At 40.9% G+C, this 22,031-nt stretch overlaps 1 protein-coding gene across 1 annotated transcript in view; it reads right to left on the bottom strand.

Annotated features, from left to right (window-relative positions):
• CCDC7 (coiled-coil domain containing 7) overlaps positions 1-22,031 on the bottom strand; it is a gene marked incomplete at both ends in the record, with an annotated part of 182,208 nt that overhangs the window by 6,467 nt on the left and 153,710 nt on the right. Inside the window, one exon of the mRNA XM_080654120.1 lies at positions 393-458. Coding sequence (XP_080510246.1) covers positions 393-458 — 66 coding nt within the window. The remainder of the gene's footprint in view (positions 1-392; positions 459-22,031) is intronic.

Raw genomic sequence — 22,031 nt, 5'->3', positions numbered from 1 at the left:
TATGATGATAAAAGATGACTTGACTTTGGGTGGTGGGTACACAATGTAATTATATAGAGATCATGTATCACAAAAATGTACATTTGAAATATATAATCTTATTAACCACTGTCACCCAAATAAATTTAATTAAAAAGAATAAAATACAACTCTCAGTGTTGTGAAAAAATGAATGATGTTAAATTTTATTAATATACTCCTAGTGTGTAAAATTAATATACTTTAAAACTGGCAAAATACTTAGTACAGACTTATTAGTTAATAAGGTCAAACATATTCATTTTTAAAACCTGTATAATTTTATTAAACAATGTCAGTCACCCCAATAAACTCAACTTTCAAAATTTAAAAATCTTCACTTGTTAACAATTTTAAAAGAGCATGATATTTACCTGTAATGCTTGTTTCAGTTGTTCCTGAAGGATTTTGTTTTCAGTTTCCAGAGTAGATGCTGTTTTCTAGGATGCAATATAAGGGAATACAGGGAGGTATTCATTTTGGTACTTTTGTTTCTATTAACTTATTGTTATAGTTACTACATTACTAAAATCCATACAAACTGCCCAGATGATGATTTGAGCATATACATTACTACACACTTAACAGGCATAATGATGGATAATTTCTATAGCTTTAACTTCCTATTGATTTTCCATATGCAATTCGACTTTGAATCTGGCAAACTATAAATAGAGTAAATTAAACATTTCTTTTCTCTGTTTCTTTAGGCCTAAAATATTTAAATACAAACATTTCAAATTTTATAGAAAGAAGCCACTTCATTCTTAACACAAAATAAGCTTACTTCTGACTTTGTGATGAGTGGATTCTATTATACATTAAATAGACCAAGAATTATTCAGCAGATGGAAGACAGTTTGAGAAATCATACCTAAAGTTCCCAATTCTGCTCTGGCATAGCAGAGCAAATTCCTACTAGACAAGCCCTGCCATACATAACCACCATAAACTATGAACAAAATACTGTATAAATATTAACATTTGAAAGCCATCCCATTGTTGAATAGTTAGATTCTTGAGAGAAGTTGACCAAGAGTATTAATATTCTTGGGTTTTGCTCCTAGTCTGAGGGCAAGCCCTAGCTGAACCAGGTAAGGCACCTAATAACTGATAGAATGCCTGATTTTTAGACTTTGCAAACCAGAAAAGAGAGTTCAGGGCAATCACAGCCACTAAAAAGTTTACTAGAAAGTCACACAAAGAAGAAAGCTAGAGACAGGGAGCCCCAAACTGTTTGTATAATCTCTGCCCAAATCTCCCCCTAACCCCTAAACCACATATGTATAGGGAAGAATCTAAGCAGCTCAGCAAAAGCTAAAAAAATAAAATGTCATTGGAGCCTGCCTAAACAGAATTTTTATTTTCCATCGAATCATGTTAATTATATATTAAAGCAAAACAAACAAAATAATACCAATCATTGAAAGAATATTGCAGAATCCAGAATTTCAACATGACTTTCCCAATATCCAAGATACAATTTAGAATTACTTGACATTGGAAGAAATAGGAAATTATCCTTACTCTTAAGATAAAAGACAATCACAGAGATTGATCCCAACATAGTGTGGATTTTAGAATTAGTATAAAAATTGTAAAGCACCTCATAACAATCCTATATAATAAAGAGCTAATTTTCAAATGATCATCACACTCTCACACCATCAGCCATAACTCACAACACTAGGGAGAGAGGAATGGGGACCAGCCAGGCACAAATGAGCTCACGAGAGAGGAATGGAGAGCAGCCAGGCTGTGGCCCGGGAGAGGGACAAGCCACCCACCCCACGATCCCAGGCACCAGCAACTGGGGATGCGGCCTGGGAGAGGGACAAGCCACAGGCCCCGTGGTCCCAGGCGCCAGTGGCTGCACCGGTGCCTGCACCTGCAGTGCAGGAGAGGGACAAGCTGCCTAACCCCACGGTCCCAGGTGCCTGCAACTGCAGCCCAGGAAAAGCTGCCTGGCCACAGTCCCCTGAGCTGCGGCCAGCCTGGGCAAAGTCGGCCTGGGTCCTGGGTGCCTGCAGCTGGCTAGAGGGAGGAAAGCCCGGGTCCTGGGTGCAGGGCAAGGCAGAGGTGGTTAGGGATGATCAGGCCAGCAGGGGAGCAGTTAAGGGCAATCAGGATGGTAGGGGAGCAGTTATGGGTGATCAGGCAGGCAGGCAGAGGTGGTTAGGGGTGATCAGGCAGACAGGCGAGCAGTTAGGAGCCAGCGGTCCTGGATTGCGAGAGGCAGTCAGACATCCTCCAAAGGGTCCCGGATTGGAGAAAGTGCAGGATGGGCTGAGGGACCCCCAACTGGTGCAAAATTTCATGCACCATGCCTCTAGTATCCAAAATAAAAGAAAATATGTTCATAATGAATTAAATTATGGAAATCCCAGAATAGAAATAGAAACTATAGAAACATCCTAATATAAATTGTAGTATAGAAAAACATAGCATCTGAATTTAAAAATTTAATGGATGAACAAGAGAGCAGATTGGATATGGCAGTATAAAGTGAGATCATTTGAAGATTCATCAATAGAAAATATGTATCTAAAGACAACGAGAATAATGATGGAAACAAGTGAATAAAGACTGAAAAACATTTGAAATAATATCAAATAACTAACAGGCAATTGCATTGAGAGAGAGAGAGAGAGAGAGAGAGAGAGAGAGAGAGAGAGAGAGAGAGAGAGAGAACAGAGTAGAAAAAAAAAAAGTGGCTTGGAAATAATAGTTGAAAATGTCCTGAAATTTACATACTCAAGTTGTTCAGTAAACTCTAAGTTGATATATAAAGCAAATGGCCTAATGAACCAAATAAACTGATGATCTAAAGTAGACCCAGAGTCATAGAAGCATGAACAGACTGTTGAACCTCAGATGGAAGACAAGGGAGGGTGGGTGGGAAGAGATCAACCAATGAACTTGTCTGCATATATGCATAACCCATAGACACAGACAATGGGGTGGTGAGGGTGGGGGTGGAAGGAGAGGATGGGAGCAGGCTGGAAGAGGTTAATGGGGGAAAAAGAAGGACCTATGTAATACTTTCAACAATAAAGAGTTAAAAAATAAAAAGAGCCCTGACTGGTATGGCTCAGTGGATAGAGTGTTGGGCTGTGGACTGAAAGGTACCGGGTTCGATTCCAGTCAAGGGCATGTACCTTGGTTGCATGCTCGATCCCCAGTAGGGGGCATGCAGATGGCAGCTAATTAGTGTTTCTCTCTCTTCAATGTTTCTAACTCTCTATGCCTCTCTCTTCCACTCTGTAAAAAGTCAATAAATATATATATAAAAAATAATCTATACTAATAAAAGGGTAATATGCAAATTGGTCACGACGCCCTCACAGTAACAACCAGGCTGCATGGGGCGACAAGGCTGGCAGGGGGATTAGCGAGGGATGACCAAATGACTGAACAGCAGGCTGTGTGGGGTGACCAGGCTGGCAGGTGGGGCAGTAAGAGGCAACCAGGCTGGCAGAAGGGGGCAGTGAGGGGTAACCAGGCCAGCAGAGGGGGGCAGTGAGGGGCAACCAGGCCAGCAGAGGGGGGCAGTGAGGGGCAACCAGGCCATCAGGGGGGTGGGCAGTTGGGGGCGACCAGGCAGGGGGGGCAGTGAGGGGCGACCAGGCTGGCAGGGGGGACAGTGAGGGGCAACCAGGCTGGGGGGGCAGTTGGGGGCAACAAGGCTTGTGAGGGGGGCATTTGGGGGTGACTAGGCCAGTGGGGGGCAGTTGTGTGCAGCCAGGCTGGCAGGGGGGAAGTTGGGGGTGACCAGGCTGGTGGGGGGGGCACTAAGGGGCAACCAGTCAGGTGGAGGGGGGCAGTTGAGGGTGACCAGGACGGCAGGGAGGCACTAAGGGGTGACCAGGCAGGTGGAGGGGGGGCAGTTAGGGGCAACCAGGCCAGCAGGGGGCGAGTTAGGGGCAAACAGGCTGGCAGGCAGAGGTGGTTAGGTGTGATCAGGCTGGCGGGCGGGGGGCAGTTAGAGGTGATCAGGCAGGCAGGCAGGTGAGCAGTTATGAGCCAGCTGTCCCAGATTGTGAGAGGGATGTCCTGGATTGGAGAGGGTCCAGGCTGGGCAGAGGGGACACCCCTCCCTCGTGCATGAATTTCATGCACCAGGACTCTAGTAATAATAATAAAAAGAAAAGAAAATGGTGCCCACACACATCAGAGTCAAACTGTTGAAAACAAAGTTCCAGAGGGATAAAAGGCAAAAGGAAGATAAATAATAACTAGGAAAACAATATTTTCTTGAACTAAGTAAAAATTAAAATCTTGTAAAATTTCTAAATTTCAATGATAAATGAGAGCAAAAAATAAAGAAACAGTGTTCCAGAAAACATCAAACTACTATAACTACATCTACCCAAACTTTCCATGAGAGATAAATAATATTCTATTTTGTTTGAGCTATTGAATTTTATGGGGTCTCTTTATATAGCAGTCTAGCCGAGTTTCTAACTAATAAGTATATAGAGAATTAAAATAATGAAACAAATCTAGATTTAATTAAATTTTATAATGAGAGAAGAAGAGCGAGAATCGAGAAAGAATGGAAAAGAGAATACATACTCCACTGTGATAGACTACAAATGGTCATAAATTCTTTGCAGTAGCTCTGATCAAAAGGTGAAGTAAATTTCTTCACTCCCTGAAAGTGGGCTGGCCTAGGACTTGATTTGGCCAATAGGATACAATGCAAATGGCACTATCTGAGATTTGAGCTTAACTCTCAGCAGTCTTCGAGCTTTGTTTTGCTCTCTTGCTACTGAGAATTCTACTATACAGTAAACTATTTAGGGATGGCCTTTTGGAAGATCAGACTGTAAAGAGGTCCTATCTGTCCTCGATGTCCCAGCTAGGACCCCATACATGTGAATAAAGCTATCTTAGACCACCCAACCCAAGCTTGCCCAGAGAGAACACTTATCCAGCCACTAAGAGAAATAATGAATATCTGATGTTGTGTGTTTTTTCTGTATCTCCTTCATTGCTTTATTTTTTACTTCATTTTTTTAATTGTTACTATTACAGATGCCTCCCCCCCAAAAAAAAAAAATATCTGCTGTTTTAAATCACCAAGTTATAATTTGTTATTTAGGAAAAATTAATTGGTATACAATGCAATAGAAAATGTACATTATTTTATGTCATTAGAACATTTACAAAAATTGTATTATATTATTTCCACCAATAATTTTATCCACTCTATGCCACTCCTCCCCTTGAATATGGGCTAGCCTTATAACTTCTTTACAGAATGTGGTGAAAAAACTTCAAGGACTTATGATCTCAGTTTGTAACAAGCTTATTGTTTTTGCTTTTGCCTTCTTGAGTCCCAGTCACCATGTAGAGAAGATGGGGCTAAATTAGTGCATGATGGGAAATCAGACATGTGAGAGAAATTATCTTGGACTTTTCCAGCTCCAGCTGAGTTCCGACCTGAATGTATCAATATAAATGGCATTAGTCAACATTTCATCAAATAGAGACACTGCCCAGCTGAGTGCAGCAAACCAAAGAATTGTGAGAAATAATGGCATTATTGTTTTAAGCCACTAAATTTTGGGGTAGTTTGATATGAAGCAATAGAAATACCTGGAAGTGGGGTGGTGCAACAACAAAAACTTAAACCATGTGGCACTGGCTTTGGGTTCAACAGGTGAGCAGAAGCTGAAAGTGTGGTGAAGACCACACCTAGTAAAGGCCAGAAAAATATCCAGAAGTCTACAGGAGAAGACTGGAAGAATGGCAAACAATCTGTTAGTGGAAGTTATAAAAGGCAATGAGGTTAGAAAATTGAAGGGTGGAAAATACTGAAGGCTGGAAAAAAGGAATCTATCTGAGAATTATGGGCTTTTGAGTAAAAGAATGAACCCCAATAACATACATGGAAAATAAAGTTTTTAAGAGAAACACCATCATATTAGACTAAAAAGGACAGAAACAATTCAAAAATGCATCTTTTCTTATATCCATATGATTAAGCAGCTAATCACCCACTTGCTTGAAATAAATATATTCTATTTTTCTAACAAATAATCTGAAAATCAAAATTTAATAGAATTAAAAATTTTATCTGGGCTGCTAAGTGTATATGGTATCTTTGATGAATTAGAAAAAAGGAGCCTTCTTTCAAGCAAATGCAGCCCTATGCTAGGGTGTGCAGTTGGCAAGTAAACCATGGGTTGGATTTCAACACCCACTTTTGCCTTAGCCCCTCCCTTGTTCACGGTACAATTTATACAACATAAAGATGGCCTTGGGTCCAAATGGATTATTTAATCTACATACTTTAAATGTTACAGGTAAACAAAAGAACTAGTTAATTTAAAAACTAAAAGACAGTTTTATATGTCTTATTAAGCACTTCATAAGCATTAAATTACTTGGGCAGATAGATAACAATGCCAACTGATTCTATTATCCATGCCTGTTAGAGGAAGCAAAACAGAATATATTTTCACAGGTTGCAAATTCTGAGCAGGACTCCATGTTTGCAGTTCAGATTTCACTATTAATTTGTTCTCTAACACTAAGCAAGTCACTTTTTTTAACTTTTATTAATCTCTGTAAAATGGCCTGGACCAGTAATAATTTATAAAGGAGTTTTGGAGGAGGGAGAAAGACTCTTAGAAGTCTCATTAAATCCATAGACCTTCCTCAGAAAAAATTATACTTACAGAAAGTTTTGACTTTAACTTCATAAAAAATAATTTAAAATGACACTCACTAGCTGCTACAGACTGAATGTTTGTGTCCCTCCCACCCCCCCAAAAAATTCATAAATTGAAACCTAATACCTAATCTGATGGTATATACAGATGAAGACTTTAGGATATGATTAGGTCACTATGACACCCATTGTGGCCAGCGAACTGGCCCAATCAGGGCCCTTACTAATGGGATTAGCAACCTTCTAAAAGAGACTCCAGAGAGCTCCTTTGCCCTTTCTTCCATGTGAAGATGGTGCCTTAATCTTGGATTTGTCAGTCACTAGAAATGTGAGAAATAAATGTTTGTTATTTAAGCCACCCAGTCTATCATATTTTGTTACATGTTATGGTCTTAATGTTTGTATCCTAAAAGAAATTCATATGTTGAAATCTTAATGCCCAGTGTGATGACATTACAAGGTGGGACCTTTGAGAGATAATTAGTTCAGGAGAGCAGAGCCCTCATGAATGAGATTAATTCCCTTATAAAAGAGGCTTGAGAGAACTCCCCTGCCTTTTCTGTCATACAGAAATACAATGAGAAGTCTTCAACTGAGAAGAGGCCCTTACCCCACCATGCTGGCACTCTGATCTCAAACGTTCAGCCCCTAGAACTGTTGGAAATAAATTTCTCTTGCCTATAAATTATCCAGTCCCTAATATTTTGTTAGAATAGTATGAATAGACTAAGAACAGTATGGATGGCCCTAGAGAGTATTATACTAAGTGAAATAAGCCAGTCAAAGAAAGATAAGTATCACATGATCTCCCTCATATGTGGAATCTAATGAACAAAATAAACTAATGAACAAAAATAGATCCAGAGGCATAGAAGCATGGAACAGGCTGTTAAACCTCAGAGAAAAGGCAGAGGAGGTTGGGTGGGAAGAGATCAAACTAATGAACTTGTATGCATATATGCATAACCCATGGACACAGACAATAGGGTAGTGAAGGCCTGGGGTAGGTGCAGGGTGGGCTAGAAGAGGTAAATGGGGGAAAAATGTGGACTTATGTAATATTTTCAACAAATTTTTTTTTAAAAAAGGCACAGCTCAAATTAAAAAACAAACAAATACTATCTTAATGACTTCTAATGTTAAAAATATGGGGTTATAATAATTTTTAAATATACACAATGCTGTCCTAAACTAAATAAGTTTGTAAGTGTTGATTGGAAGAATTCTAAGATGGTCTCCTAAGATCCCTATCCCTGGTGTTATTCCCTGTATAATTCACTCCCTTTTACTGTTACCTATGACTTGCTTCTAGCCAATAGAATATCACAAAGTGGTGATATACCACTGCCTTTATTTGATTGCATTAGATAGCTAAAGTGACAAGATGTCACTCCCGTGATTGTGTTATCCTATATAATAAATAGGTAGTATACAAATTAACCATCACACCCTCACACAAGATGGCCATCCCCATGTGGTCACAAGATAGCACCAAAAAATGGCCAGTAGGAGAGGATAGTTGAGGGCGATCAGGCCAGCAGGAGAGGGCAGTTAGGGGTGACCAGGCCAGCAGGGGAGGGAATTTGGGGGATACCAGGCCAGCAGGGGATGGCAGTTGAGGGCAACCAGGCTTGCAGGGGAGGGAGGGCAGTTGGGGGCAACTAGGTCTGCAGGGGAGGGCAGTTGGGGGGGACCAGGCTGGCAGGGGAGGGCAGTTAGGGGCTACCAGTCCTGCAAAGGAGGGAAGTTGGGGGGGACCAGGTCTGCAGGGGAGGGCAGTTAGGAGCAACCAGGCCAGAAAGGCAATTGGGCCTGCAGGGCAGCAGTTAGGCTTCGATTAGGCCAGTAGGGGCATGGTTAGGGGTTGATCAGGCTGCCAGGCAGAAGCAGTTAGGGGCAATCAGGTAGGCAGGCAGGCGAGTGGTTGGGAGCCAGCAGTCCTGGATTTAGAGGAGGATGTCCAACTGCTGGTTTAGGCCTGATCCCTGATTGGAGAGGGTACATGCTGGGGTGAGGGACACCCCCCCCAAGTGCACAAATTTCATGCACTGGGCCTCTAGTCTATATATATAAAAAGCCAGTGACCAAAACGCCATAATGACCAGAATGACTAGTCACTATGACACCCATTGTGGCCAGCGAACTGACCCAATCAGGGGGTAGGGCTGGCTGGCCAACCTCCCTCGGCCCCTCCCCCCAGCCAGCCCCACCCCTAATCAGCGTTTCCCACCCCAATCAAGGGCAGGATGGCCAGCCAACCTCTTGACCTGCCCCACCCCCAATTGGCCCCCACACCCTGATCGGCCTGCAGCCCCCCCAGGCCGACCCTGCCCCTGATCGCCCCCCCCCACTTCAATAGGGGGTGGGATCAGCTGGCCAGCATTCTGCAGGCCCTCCCCTCACCCAGCCCCATCAAAGATCAGCCACCCACCCCAATCAGATGCAGGGCTGGCCGGCCAACCACCCACGGCCTCTTTCCCCACCTGGCCCCACCCCAGATCAGCCCCAATCAGGGGCAGGGCCAGCCAGCCAACCACCTGCAGGCCCTCCCCACAGATGGCCAACCTCCCACATCTCCTAACAAGCTAAGCCCCGATTTGCCCTGATTGGGGCTGAGCTGGCAGGACCCCACCTGTGCATGAATTCATGCACTGGGCCTCTAGTATTATATAAAACTGCCTCGGCAAACATGACAGATTCTTAGATGGTCTGAAGAAAATAGTTGCTATGATGTAAACTGCCTATGGAGATGGCCACGTGACTGGGTGTCTCAGTTCTATGAGTGCAAGAGACTGAAGTTTGCCACATCCATTTGAACTGGGAAGAGGACCCCAAGTTATAGAATGGAATAGAGCCTAGTCAATATCTGCATCTCAGCTTGGTAAGTCCTTGAGCATAAGACACAGCTAAGTCATGCTCAGGCTCCTAACCCTCTCAAACCATGGGAAAGTATAAGTTGTTTTAAGTTGCAAAATTTGCGGTAACATGTTATGCAGGAATAGAAAACTAATGCCATAAAATTCTACATTCAATACCACAAGCAGTGCTCTTATATTCTTCCCAAATTTATATCTGATTATTAAATCATTCAGGCACATTCTGTGAGAAAATAAACTTTAGTCACTCACTAAAATGGGTGGTATGATGCTCTGATGGTTATTTAGAAGCTATACTGCAGAAAAAGAAAATATTCCAAAGTGAAGGTAAAATAAAGGATTACTTGTACTCCTTTTATTAGATCACATAGAAAAGAGTGGGCTACATAATTCACAATTTCTAGAGAAATTTTTTTATTTGTTTCTTATCACTTTTATATCATTTTGAGACAGATAGGGCAGCTGTTGTTTTATCTACCCTGCTAATGGAAAATATGAAGTTTAAGTACATGAAAAGGATTTGTCCAACAGTGTGGTGATTGTGGGGTGAGAGCTGCGGGGAAGGTAATGGAGATGGGAAAAAATAAAATAAAACAGAAACAGGCCTCAGCGCATCCATGACTCCTGCACTGCCTCACCCCCACCTCTGCAAGGATGACTGAGCCCTGGCGACATCCTTGCTAAAGCCCTTTTCTCTCTCGCTGAGCTAACAATAGCAGAGCACCAAAGCAACCTGAGATTTTAGGAAGTGGACCAAGAATTGGAGAGGCACCCGCTGAGCTGTTTGCCAGATAAAAAATATAGGATTCCAGTAAAATGTGAATTTCAGTTTGTTTTGTTGTTTTTGTTTTTTTATTTTATGGTTTTGTTTTTCCTCTCCTCGCTTGTTCTCTTCTTCTACTAATAGCTTAATTAGTTTCACTCACCAGACTCAGGCCTATCTGCTCTCTATTCTCCTTTTCCAAAAATATATATGGATAGATAGATTAAAGAAAGGGGAAATTTTTATTTTTTACATATAAATTTTTTCTTTTATATGTATAGACTTAATATATATCTTTTAGCTATTATTATTATTTATTATAATTATTAATTTTTTAATTGAGTATTTTGTTTTTTAATTTTCTTCTTATACACTCATTCTCTTTCTGCCTCCTCTATACTGAATCATGCCCATTCCCCCATTCATTCAATTCCTTTACCTAACCTTCTGGAAATAAGCTCTGCCTCTTCAGATTCAGCTCCCCTCCTTTTTTTCTGGTTGTTCGTTGTTTGAATTTTTGGCTTAGTTGTTGGTTTTGTGGAGTTTTCTCCCCATATATGTATATTTTTCACCTTCTTTTTCCTTCTTTTTCTTTTCTCTCATTTTTTCCTTTTCTCAATATCATTTTTGTGCTCTTTTCTCTCCCCTAATTTTCTTTTCCCTGGTAATCACCTTTATTTGGGGTTGTTGGGGTTGTGAATACATTTGTGTTTTATTCTTTCTGTGTCGTTTCTTGTCAAGTTGTATTTTGTGCTTTTTGGTCAACATGGTAGAGAGTGGGCCACATAACAAGACACCCTGAGAAGAGCGAAAATGGGGAGACAAAAAAAAATAGCTCCCATACGTAAGAAAAGGGGGAATCACCGAAAAAAGAAAGTAAACAAAATGGAGGCAAGCGATTTGTCAAAGAAAGAATTCAGAGCAATGGATATAGGATGCTGAAAAGGATGGAAGACAAATTCAACAACATGTGTAAGAATCAATAGGAAATAAAGAAGAACTAAGAAGAAATAAAGAATGACATATCTGCAATAAAGAACAAAATAGAATGCATCAATAGTAGACTAGAAGAAGCCTCCTTCTAGCATCAGTGAGCTAGAAGACAAGGTAGGAAAAAACACCCAAGCAGAGCAGCAACTGGGAAAAAAAAAAACTGAAAAAAATAGGAGAGCCTAAGGGAGCTTTGGGACAACACGAAACAAAACAATATCCACATAATAGGGTGCTAGAAGGATAGGAAACTAAGAAAGGAATAAAAAACCTGTTCAAAGAAATAATAACAGAAAACTTCCCTGATATTGGAAAGAAAAAACTCATACAAGTCCAAGAAGTTCACACAGTCCCTGTGAACAAAAGGGGCCACATGCTAACCTGGCATGCTCAGGGGAGGCCTGCATGGCAGTCTTGCAAACTCAGAGACCTAAAATAACCACAAACAATGGTCTGAAAATTAAATATTTTACTACAAACAGGTTTTAGTGGGTAGTCATGTCCTAGGCCAGTATTTTCCCTGACAAAGATCAACTTAGATCTTCACTGAGCCCATTTGTCTTTTTGCTTCTAAGATAACATATCTGCAAAATGTATGGGTAATTTGTAACTTCCCTTTTTACCAGACCCCTCAGGGCACAACAAATGGCACCAGGACATTCCCTCATTGTTATTGTTATCAAGTTAATTGTCAACTGTTAATTATGTAAAACTATCCTGTATTCATCTATGTAAAAGAAGCATATGTCCATTATTCTACTTTATACCTTATCCCAGAGGTTTCCCTGCTTTGCTTTATCCCACCTCTTTAATCTATCACCAATGGATTTCATGTAACCCACCTATGTCCCTTTCCTTTGATTGCAATGTATAAATACAGATGTAACTTGCCATTCTCCAGAGCATTATCTCAATTTCTTGAGGATCTACTTCCTAGTATATGTCAACAGTTTGGCTCAAATAAACTCACAAAATTCTTTACAGGTTTCAATGTGTGGTTTTTTTTATGTTAACATCCCTAACAAGATAAACACAAAAAGACTGAAACCAAGACACATTATAAGTAAATTGGCAAACACCAGCGACAAAGTAAGAATCTTAAAGGTGGCCTGAAAGAGACAGAAAGTTACTTATAAGGGATCTCCCATTAGACTCAAAAGAAGCACATCAGGCCAGAAGGGAATTGAATTAAATATACAAAGTGATGCAAAGCAAGGGACTGAATTCAATAATACTATACCCAGCAAAGCTACCATTCAAAATTGAAGGGGAAATCAGGAGCTTCATAATCAAAAAAGGGATAAGGGAGTTTATTACCACCAAACCAGCAATGGAAGAAATGCTAAAGGGACTTCTGTAAAAATAAGAAATAGGAAGTGGAAAAGGAACACAGGCATAAAGAATAAAAATGGCAACAAACAAGTACCTATCAATAATAACCTTAAATATAAATGGATTAATGCTCCAATCAAAAGACATAGGGTGCCGAAACTGGTTTGGCTCAGTGTATAGAGCGTAGGCCTGCGGACTGAAAGGTCCCTGGTTCGATTCCGGTCAAGGGCATGTACCTTGGTTGCGGGCACATCCCCAGTGGGAGGTGTGCAGGAGGCAGCTGATCGATGTTTCTCTCTCATCGATGTTTCTAGCTCTCTATCCGTCTCCCTTCCTCTCTGTGAAATATCAATAAAATATATTTAAAAAAAAAAAAAAGACATAGGGTAGCTGAGTAAATAAGAAAACATGACCTATACATCTGCTGACTATAAGAGGCCCACTTCAAAACAAAGGACTCATACAGACTGATAGTAAAGAGATGGGAAAATATTTTTCAGATGAATGGAAATGAAAATAAAGCTGGGGTAGCAATACTTAAATCTGACAAATTAGACCTGAGAGTGAATGCATAACAAGAGATAAGGAAGGACACTTCATAATACTAAAAAGAGCAATTCAACAAGAAGATATAACTCTGGTAATGCACCCAATACAGGAGCACCCAAATACATAAAAAAAACTTCTAGAAGATATCAAGGGAAAGATCAACGACAATGCAGTCATAATAGAGGACTTTAATACCCCATTGACGCCATTGGATAAATCCTCTAAACAAAAAATCAGCAAAGAAACACCAATCCTAAATGACACACTAGATCACATAAACTTAATTAACATCTTTAGAACATTTCACCCCAACACTACAAAATATACATTCTTCTCAAGTGCACATGGGTCATTTTCAAAGATAGACCATATATTGGGACACAGGCAAAGTCTCTTCAGATTCAAGAAGATAGAAAACATATCAAGCATCTTCTCAGATCACAATAGCATAAAATTAGAAATCAACTACAATTAAAACAATGAAAAGAAATCAAACACTTGGAAGATAAATAGAATGCTATTAAACAATAATTGGGTTACCAAAGAGATCAAAGAAGAAATAAAAAGAATCCTGGTAAAAATGACAATAAAAACACAACAATCCAAAACCTATGGGACACAGTGAAAGCAGACTACAGAGGGAATTCATAGCTCTACAGGCCTGGCTCAAAAAAACAAGAAAAAATTGTAATAAATTATCTACCCTATAACTCAAAGAATTATGAAAAGAGCAACAAGAAAATCGCAGTGTAAGCAATAGGAAGGAAATAATAAAGATCTGAGTGGAAATAAAAGACATAGAGACAAAAAACAAAATACAAAAGATCAATAAAACCAGGAGCTTATTTTTGAAAAGATAAACTTCTAGCCAGGCTCTCCAAGAAGCAAAGAGATAGGACCCAAATAAATAAAATCAAAAATGAAAGAGGTGAAGTAACAACCAACCCCACAGAAATACAAAATTTTATGAAATAATACTATAAACAACTCTATTCCAACAAAATGGACAACTTAATTATTGAAATGGACATATTCTTAGAAAAATACAAGCTCCCAACACTGAATCAGGAAGAATAAAAAACCTGAATAGGCTGATAACTATTGAGGAAATTGAAACAGTAATCAAAAATCTTTCAGCAAACAAAAGCCCTGGTCCGGATGGTTTTACAAGGGAGTTCTATCAAGCATTCAAAGAAAAACTAAAACCTATCTTCCTCAGATTACTCCAAAAAAGTGAAGAGGAAGGCACACTTCCAAGCTCTTTCTATGAAGACAGCATTACCCTAACTCCAAAACCAGATAAAGACACCACAAATAAAAGAAAACTACAGGCCAATATTCTTGATATACATAGATGATAAAATCCTCAACAGAATTCTAGAAAATCAGATCCAGCATTACATCAGAAAGATCATACACCATGACCAAGTGGAATTTATTCTGGGGATGCAAGGATGGTACAATATCCGAAAACCAATAAATGTGATACATCACATAAACAAATGGAGAGACAAAAATCACATACTCATATCAATCGATGCAGAAAAAGCATTTGACAAAATCCAACACCCTTTCTTGATAAAAATCATCAGCAAAGTGGGAATAGAGGGATCATATCAAAATACAATAAAAGCCTTATATGACAAACCTACAGCCAACGTCATACTCAATGGGCAAAAACTAAATCCATTTCCCCTAAGAACAGGAACAAGACAAGAAGGCCCACTTTCACCACTCCTGTTCAGTATAGTACTAGAAGTGCTAGCCATAACAATCAGACAAGAAAAAGAAATAAAAGGCATCTAATTTGGAAAAGAAGAAGTAAAACTGTCGTTATTCGCAGATGACATAATACTGTACATAGAAAATCCTAAAGACACCATCAAAAAACTACTAGACTTAATTATTGAATTTGTCAATATAGCAGGATACAAAATTAACACCCAGAAATCTATGGTTTTATTATACACCAATAATAAACACAGAGAAAGAGAAACTACAAACACAATCCCATTTACTATTGCACCAAAAAATTTAAGATACCTAGGAATAACCTTAACTAAGAGGTAAAAAACCTGTACTCAGAAAACTACAGGACAATGAAAAAAGAGATAGAGGAAGACATAAACAAATGGAAGAATGTGTTCATGGATTGGTAGAATCAACATCATTAAAACATCCATACTACTCAAAGCAATTTATAGATTCAATGTAATCCCCAATAAATACCAATGGCAAATTTCACAGACCAAGAACAAACTCTCCAAAAATTCATCTGGAATAAAAAAAGACCCTGAGTAGCCATAGCAATCCTAAGAAAAAATCACAATACCAGATATCAAGCTATATTACCAAGCCATGGTTCTCAAAACTGCCTGGTACTGGCACGAGTACAGACATATTGACCAATGGAACAGAACAGACAACCCAGAAATAGATCCAAGCCAGTATGCTCAATTAATATTTGACAAAGGAGGCAAGACCATACAATGGAGTCAAGACAGTCTCTTCAACAAATGGTGTTGGGAAAATTGGACAGACACATGCAAAAAAATGGAACTAGACCACCAACTTATACCATATACAAAAACAAACTCAAAATGGTTAAAGGAGTTCAATATAAGACAGGAAACCATGAAAATCTTGGAAGATTCCATAGGCAGCAAAATATCAGACATATGTCATAGCAATATCTTTACCGATACAGCTCCTAGGGCAATGGAAACTAAAGAGAAAATAAATAAATGGGACTACATCAAAATAAAAAGCTTCTTGCACAGCAAAAGAAACCATCAACAAAACAAGAAAGCCCACTGCATGGGAGAACATATTTGCCAATGCTATTTCAGATAAGGTTTTAATCTCCAATATTTACAGGGAACTCATACAACTTAACAAAAGGAAAATAAACAATCTAGTCAAAAATGGGCAAGGGACCTAAATAGACACTTTCTAAAGAGGACATACAGAAGGCCAAGAGACATATGAAAACATGCTCAAAGTCACTAATAATCAGAGAGATGCAAATTAAAACAGCGATGAGGTGCCATCTCACACCTGTCAGAATGGCGATCATCAACAAATCGACAAACAAGTGATGGCAAGGATGTGGAGAAAACAGGAACCCTCAAGCACTGCTGGTGGGGATGCAGACTGGTGCAGCCACTGTGGAAAACAGTATGGCATTTCCTTAAAAAGTTAAAAATGGAACTCCCATTTGACGCAGTGATCCCACTTCTAGGACTATATCCCAAGAAACCAGATACACCAATCAGAAAGGATATATGCACCCCTATGTTCATAGCAGCACAATTTACAATAGCTAAGATTTGAAACCAGCCTAAGTGCCCATCAGCAGATGAGTGGATTAAAAAACTGTGGTACAGTTCTACAATGGAATACTATGCCACTATAAAAAAGAAGGAACTTTTACCATTTGCAACAGCATGGATGGAACTGGAGAGCTTTATGCTAAACAAAACAAGCCAGTCAGAGAAAGATAAATATCACATGATCTCACTCATATATGGGATATAATGATCAACATAAACTGATGAACAAAAGTAGATCTAGAGACAAGGTTCAGGGGAGGGGGCTATTAGAGATCAACCAAAGGACTTATATGCATGCATATTGGCATAACCAATGGACACAGACACTGGGGGTGTGAGGGCCTACCCTCAAGGGTGGGAGTAGCGGGAGGGTCAATTGGGGAAAAAGGAGACATATGTAATACTTTTAGCAATAATATATATACTAGTGGCCCAGTGCACGAAAATCAAGCACATTAAAAAAGAATTAAGAGGAAATATTTTAATATTGCTATTTGCCCTTTCTCTATAATAGAAGTATCAGAGATGAAAGAAAATTAGTAAAATGTATATGAAAATCTCCTTCCTGTAAGTCTGAGGCATGCCACCAGGACCTAGAGTCAAGTTCCCACCCACACCCACAGGTGCTGCAAAAATGCAGGAGACCCAGACCCAGCCGGCCCCAGACTCACTGGGTAAGACCCAGACCTGGCCGGCCCCACCCCATCAAGCCCCTCCAGGTGGGGGGCACAGCTTCAGGTCCCCAGCCCGATGCCGGGCAGAGGGCACAGCCTCAGGTCCCCCATCCCAGCGCCTGCCTGGGGGGCATGGCCTGAGGTCCCCCATCAAGTCTTCCAGGTGAGGGTTGCAGCCTCAGGTCCCTCAGCACAGCCTCAGGTCCCCCAGCCCAGCACTGGAGCAGGGGGGGCATGGCCTGAGGTCCCCCATCAATCCCCACCAGGCCGAGGGTACAGCCTAAGGTCCCCCAGCCCAGCGCTAGGGTGGGGGGCACAGCCTGAAGTCCCCCGTCAATCCATTCTAGGCTGGGGCACGGCCTGAGGTCCCCCACCCCAGCCAGGCACCATGCAGCCTCAGGTCCCTGTTGTTTGGTCATTATGTTACAGTGTCCTGGCCAATTTGCATATTCCTCTATTATTAGTATAGATATCCTATATACTAAAAGGGTATTATCCAAATTAACCCTAATGGTGGAACGACCGGTCACTATGACACGCACTGACCATCCTGGGGCAGACATTCAATGCAGGAGCTGCCCTCTGGTGGTCAGTGGGCTCCCACGGGGTCGGGGGGCTCTGCTCAGCCACTAGCCAGGCTGATGGCTGCGAGCTCTGCAGTGATGGCAGGAGCCTCTCCCACCTCCTTTGCAGCGCTAAGGACATCCGTCAGTTGGACATCCCCCAAGGGCTCCTGGGGTCCAGAGGGATGTCTGACTGCCAGCTTAGGCCCATTCCCTGGGGGAGTGGGCCTAAGCCAGCAGTTGGATATCCTCTGAGGGGTCCTGGACTGTGATCCCCCCTAGTGTACGAATTTTCGTGCATCGGGCCACTAGTATCTATACTAATAAAAGGGTAATATGCTAATTACACTGGACAATTTTCAGACATCCATCCAGACATCCTTCCAGACAAAGCCATAGCAGCAGGGGCCAAGGCAGTGTCGCTTAGGGGTGACCAGGTTGGCAGGGGAGGGCAGTTTGTGGCAACCAGGCTGGCAGGGTAGGGCAGTTAGGGGTGACCAGGCTGGCAGGCAGAGGTGGTTAAGGGTGATCAGGCAGACAGGCAGATGGGTTAGGGGTGATCAGGCAGGCAAGCAGAGTGGTTAGAGATGATCAGGCAGGCAGGCAAGTGAGTGGTTAGGAGCCAGCGGTACCGGATTGTGAGAGGGATGCCAGATTGGAGAGGATGTAGGCCACCTGAGGGAACCCCCCCGGCTCACTCTGTGCATGAATTTCATGCACCGGGCTTCTAGTAGATATATAAAGACAAAAACTGATGCATGATATATCTTTCTAAGAGCAAACCTATCATTATCTATAATAATAAAAGCATAATATGCAAATCAACCAAAAGACCAAACAGCAGAACAACCTTCTGGACAACCATGCTATGACATGCACTGGTGTCAGGCCAGCCAAGGCAAGTTCAATGCAAATGGTCGGGGGGGCCCGCCATTGCCCCACAGTCGCCCCACAGAGTGAGCCCCAGTCTACCCTCTCTTGGGCAATTGATTGGGGTGCTCAGGAATCAATCTATCACCCCAAAGAGGGAGGCCCAGGCCACCCTCTGCATGGCGGAGCCCCAGCCAGGTGGGCAGGGCCTCCATCTGCAGGGTGATCAATCATGAAGCCCTGCAATCAATCATCCTGCAGAGGGACTCCCAGTCCTGCCAAGCGATTGCACCCCATGCCTGTTGCCCACAGAAGGAGGTGACCAGTGGCAGTTGAGGTGGGGCAGTGCCTCACAGATGGCCATCAGTGGCAGCGGCGGTGCCAGCAGCTGGGGGAAGGAAAGCCCAATAGGCCCTGATCACCGGCCAGGCCCAGAGACCATACCCAAGGGGTCCCAGATTGCGAGAGGGCACAGGCCGGGCTGAGGGACAACTCCCCTCACCCCCGTGCATGAATTTCATGCACCAGGCCTCTAGTTAATGAATATTTGCTTAGGTCCAGAAAAAAAAAGGGATTTGTCCAATGCCAAATAACTAGTAAGTCCCTGTTGACTACCAATATGACATTCTTTCCTTCATGATATTGCCTGTGGTTGAGTAAACCATAATTTTCATAACCTTGACAATAAACATGCCTAGATTTACCATTTTATTTTGTGAAACTGAGAAGAGTCAACCAACAAGAAAGACATATCTTAGAGAGAACTTCAGTACAAACATATACACAGATAGACAAACACACTTATATTCATATGCATACTAATACTATCTATACATATAATTATCAGAGCACTTATTTTTCAAATTTAGAGGCATAAAGAGAGTGTATTACCTGGGCTTTAAGGAACTCTTCTATTTTAAGCTCTTTGGCTGGAGCCTTTTTCCTATAATTAAAAATGTTTTAAAATATATCATGATATTTTTAATTGCACAACTGATTTTTAAACGTTTAAACCCTTTATAAAAATGAAAATCTTCAAAAGAAATTTATGTATTTTTAAAAGCCATAAAATCCACATAGGTTAAATGATAAATAATTAAATAACATTTCTCAAACTAACTTCTCATTGCTATGATTAAAATATGGAAAGGTGAGATAGGGCAAGGAATTTCAAAGTACATTGGTCCATTTTTTCCCCTCTGGTTATCTTTCCTTTGCTAAGTCAAAGATCAAAGTCACTTGTCCAATGAATTTCTTTATATATTTTTTGGAGCTATATAAACATGAAATTCATAATTTCTTTTTAAACTATATATTTATATTAGGGTTTGAGCAATCCAATTTAAATACAAAAGTTATTTTATTTTACTTAAGAGGTTATTCACTTAATAAGACCAGTTTATAAAATCCATATACATTAAAATATAGGTAATTGTTTTTATAAAATAAGTACAATGAAGAAGTTCTGTAAAGCCCTGGCTGGGTGGCTTAGGTGGATGGAGTATCTTCCCATACACCAAAAGGTTGTGGGTTTGATCCCCAGTCAGGGCATGTATGGGAGGCAACTGATGGATGTTTCTCTCTCACATTAATGTTTCTCACTATCTCTCCCCATTTCTCCCATCCTCTCTCTTTAAAATTAATTTAAAAATATATCCTCAGGTGAGAATTGAAAAAAAGAAAAACAAGAATTTCAGTTAAAAATAAAAAAGCATAGGCCAGACTAGGGAGTTAATGTACAAATTACAAATAATCAAGGACACAATGTAAATTCTTTTCCCTAAAATTATTTACAAATTTAATTCTGCCTGCCTGTTCCTAAATGTCTTGTGGTTCATTCTCCTCCTCTTTAGTTCATGCTTCCCTTCTCAGCTTTCTCCCACAATCATATCCTTATTTGCTTATAAAACTATATATAGTAATGCATCATTAACAATAAGGATACAGTCTGAAAAATCCATTGTTAGGTGATTTTATTATTGTACAAACATCAGAGAGTACGCACTGACACAAACATAGATGGTATAGCCAACTACACACCTAGGCCTATTGCTCCTGGGCTACAAACCTGTATAGCATGTTACTGTGCTGAATACTGTACACAGTTGTAACACAATGGTACTTGTGTACCTAAATATATATAAATATAGAAAAGGTACAGTAAAAATATAGTATAAAAATTTACAATGGTACACCTGTGTGGGGCACTGGTCATAAATGTAGCTTGGAGAACTGGGTGAGTAAGTGAGTGGTGATTGAACATGAGGCCTAGAACATTACTGTACAATACTGTAGATTTTATAAACACTATACTTATGCTACATGAAACTTATAAATAACATGAGATTAAATAATGCACAAGAGAAAATTATGCAATTAAGAGACACAGTAACATGAATATATATGAGGATGCTTCCAGCATAACATGACATATTGTTTTATAGTAAACATTTTTTAAGTAGAAAGAGTACACTCTGAAATAATAATAAAAATTATAAATACATAAACCAGAAACATAGTCATTTATTATCATTATCAAGTACTAGAGGCCTGGTGCATGAAAATTCAGGCACAGGAGGGGGGTCCCTCAGCCCAGCCTGCCCCCTCTCAAAGTCTGGGAGCCCTTAGGGGTGGGAGGCGACCCAGAAATCAGGGGAAGGCGACGCCCCATCACACTTCTGCTGCTGCCGCTGCCGGCAGCACAAGCCTCAGCCAGTCCTGGTTACCTGAGCCTCGGGTGGCCATGGGCAGTTGGGCAGCTAACAGCGGGGCTTACCTGCACCTCGGGCCAGCCCTGGACAGCTGGGTGGCTGAGGGGACTGGGAGACTCCAGAGGCAGGCACATGGAGTGGTTGGGCCTGCCTGGGGGTGGGCCCAGCCTTGCCGCACACCTGCCACCCCAGTGGGGCTGAGGGGACTGGACACCGCCATCTTGTGGCTGTGGGTGCCGCCATCTTTGAGGGTGGGGCAGTCAATTAGCATATTCCCTATTTATTGGCTGTGGACCCCACCATCTTTGAGGGTGGGGCAGTCAATTAGCATATCCCCTACTTATTGGCTGTGGGTGCCACCATCTTTGTGACAGTGTGGGGGTCAATTAGTATATCCCCTCTTTATTAGATAGGATGATGTACTGTACAAAGTTGTATATGCTATATTTTAAACCTATTAATAAGTTATGTTTATATTACCTCAAATTGTATAAAATAAAAATGTAAATTAACAAGGAAAGAAAACTTTAGCATGTATCTTTATGTCTTACGCTTCTGAATCCTGAGATTTTTCTTTAGCTTTTTTCTTCTCCATTTTCATAGTTTTCTTTGTTCGATCATATGTCGGCTTTGTTGTCTGTGTAATTTTATATAAGCCAGAAAACGTTAATGAG

Source organism: Plecotus auritus (assembly GCF_963455305.1).
Source record: "Plecotus auritus genome assembly, chromosome: 1".
Classification (NCBI taxonomy): domain Eukaryota; kingdom Metazoa; phylum Chordata; class Mammalia; order Chiroptera; family Vespertilionidae; genus Plecotus; species Plecotus auritus.
This window is presented reverse-complemented; position numbering and strand designations above follow the sequence as displayed.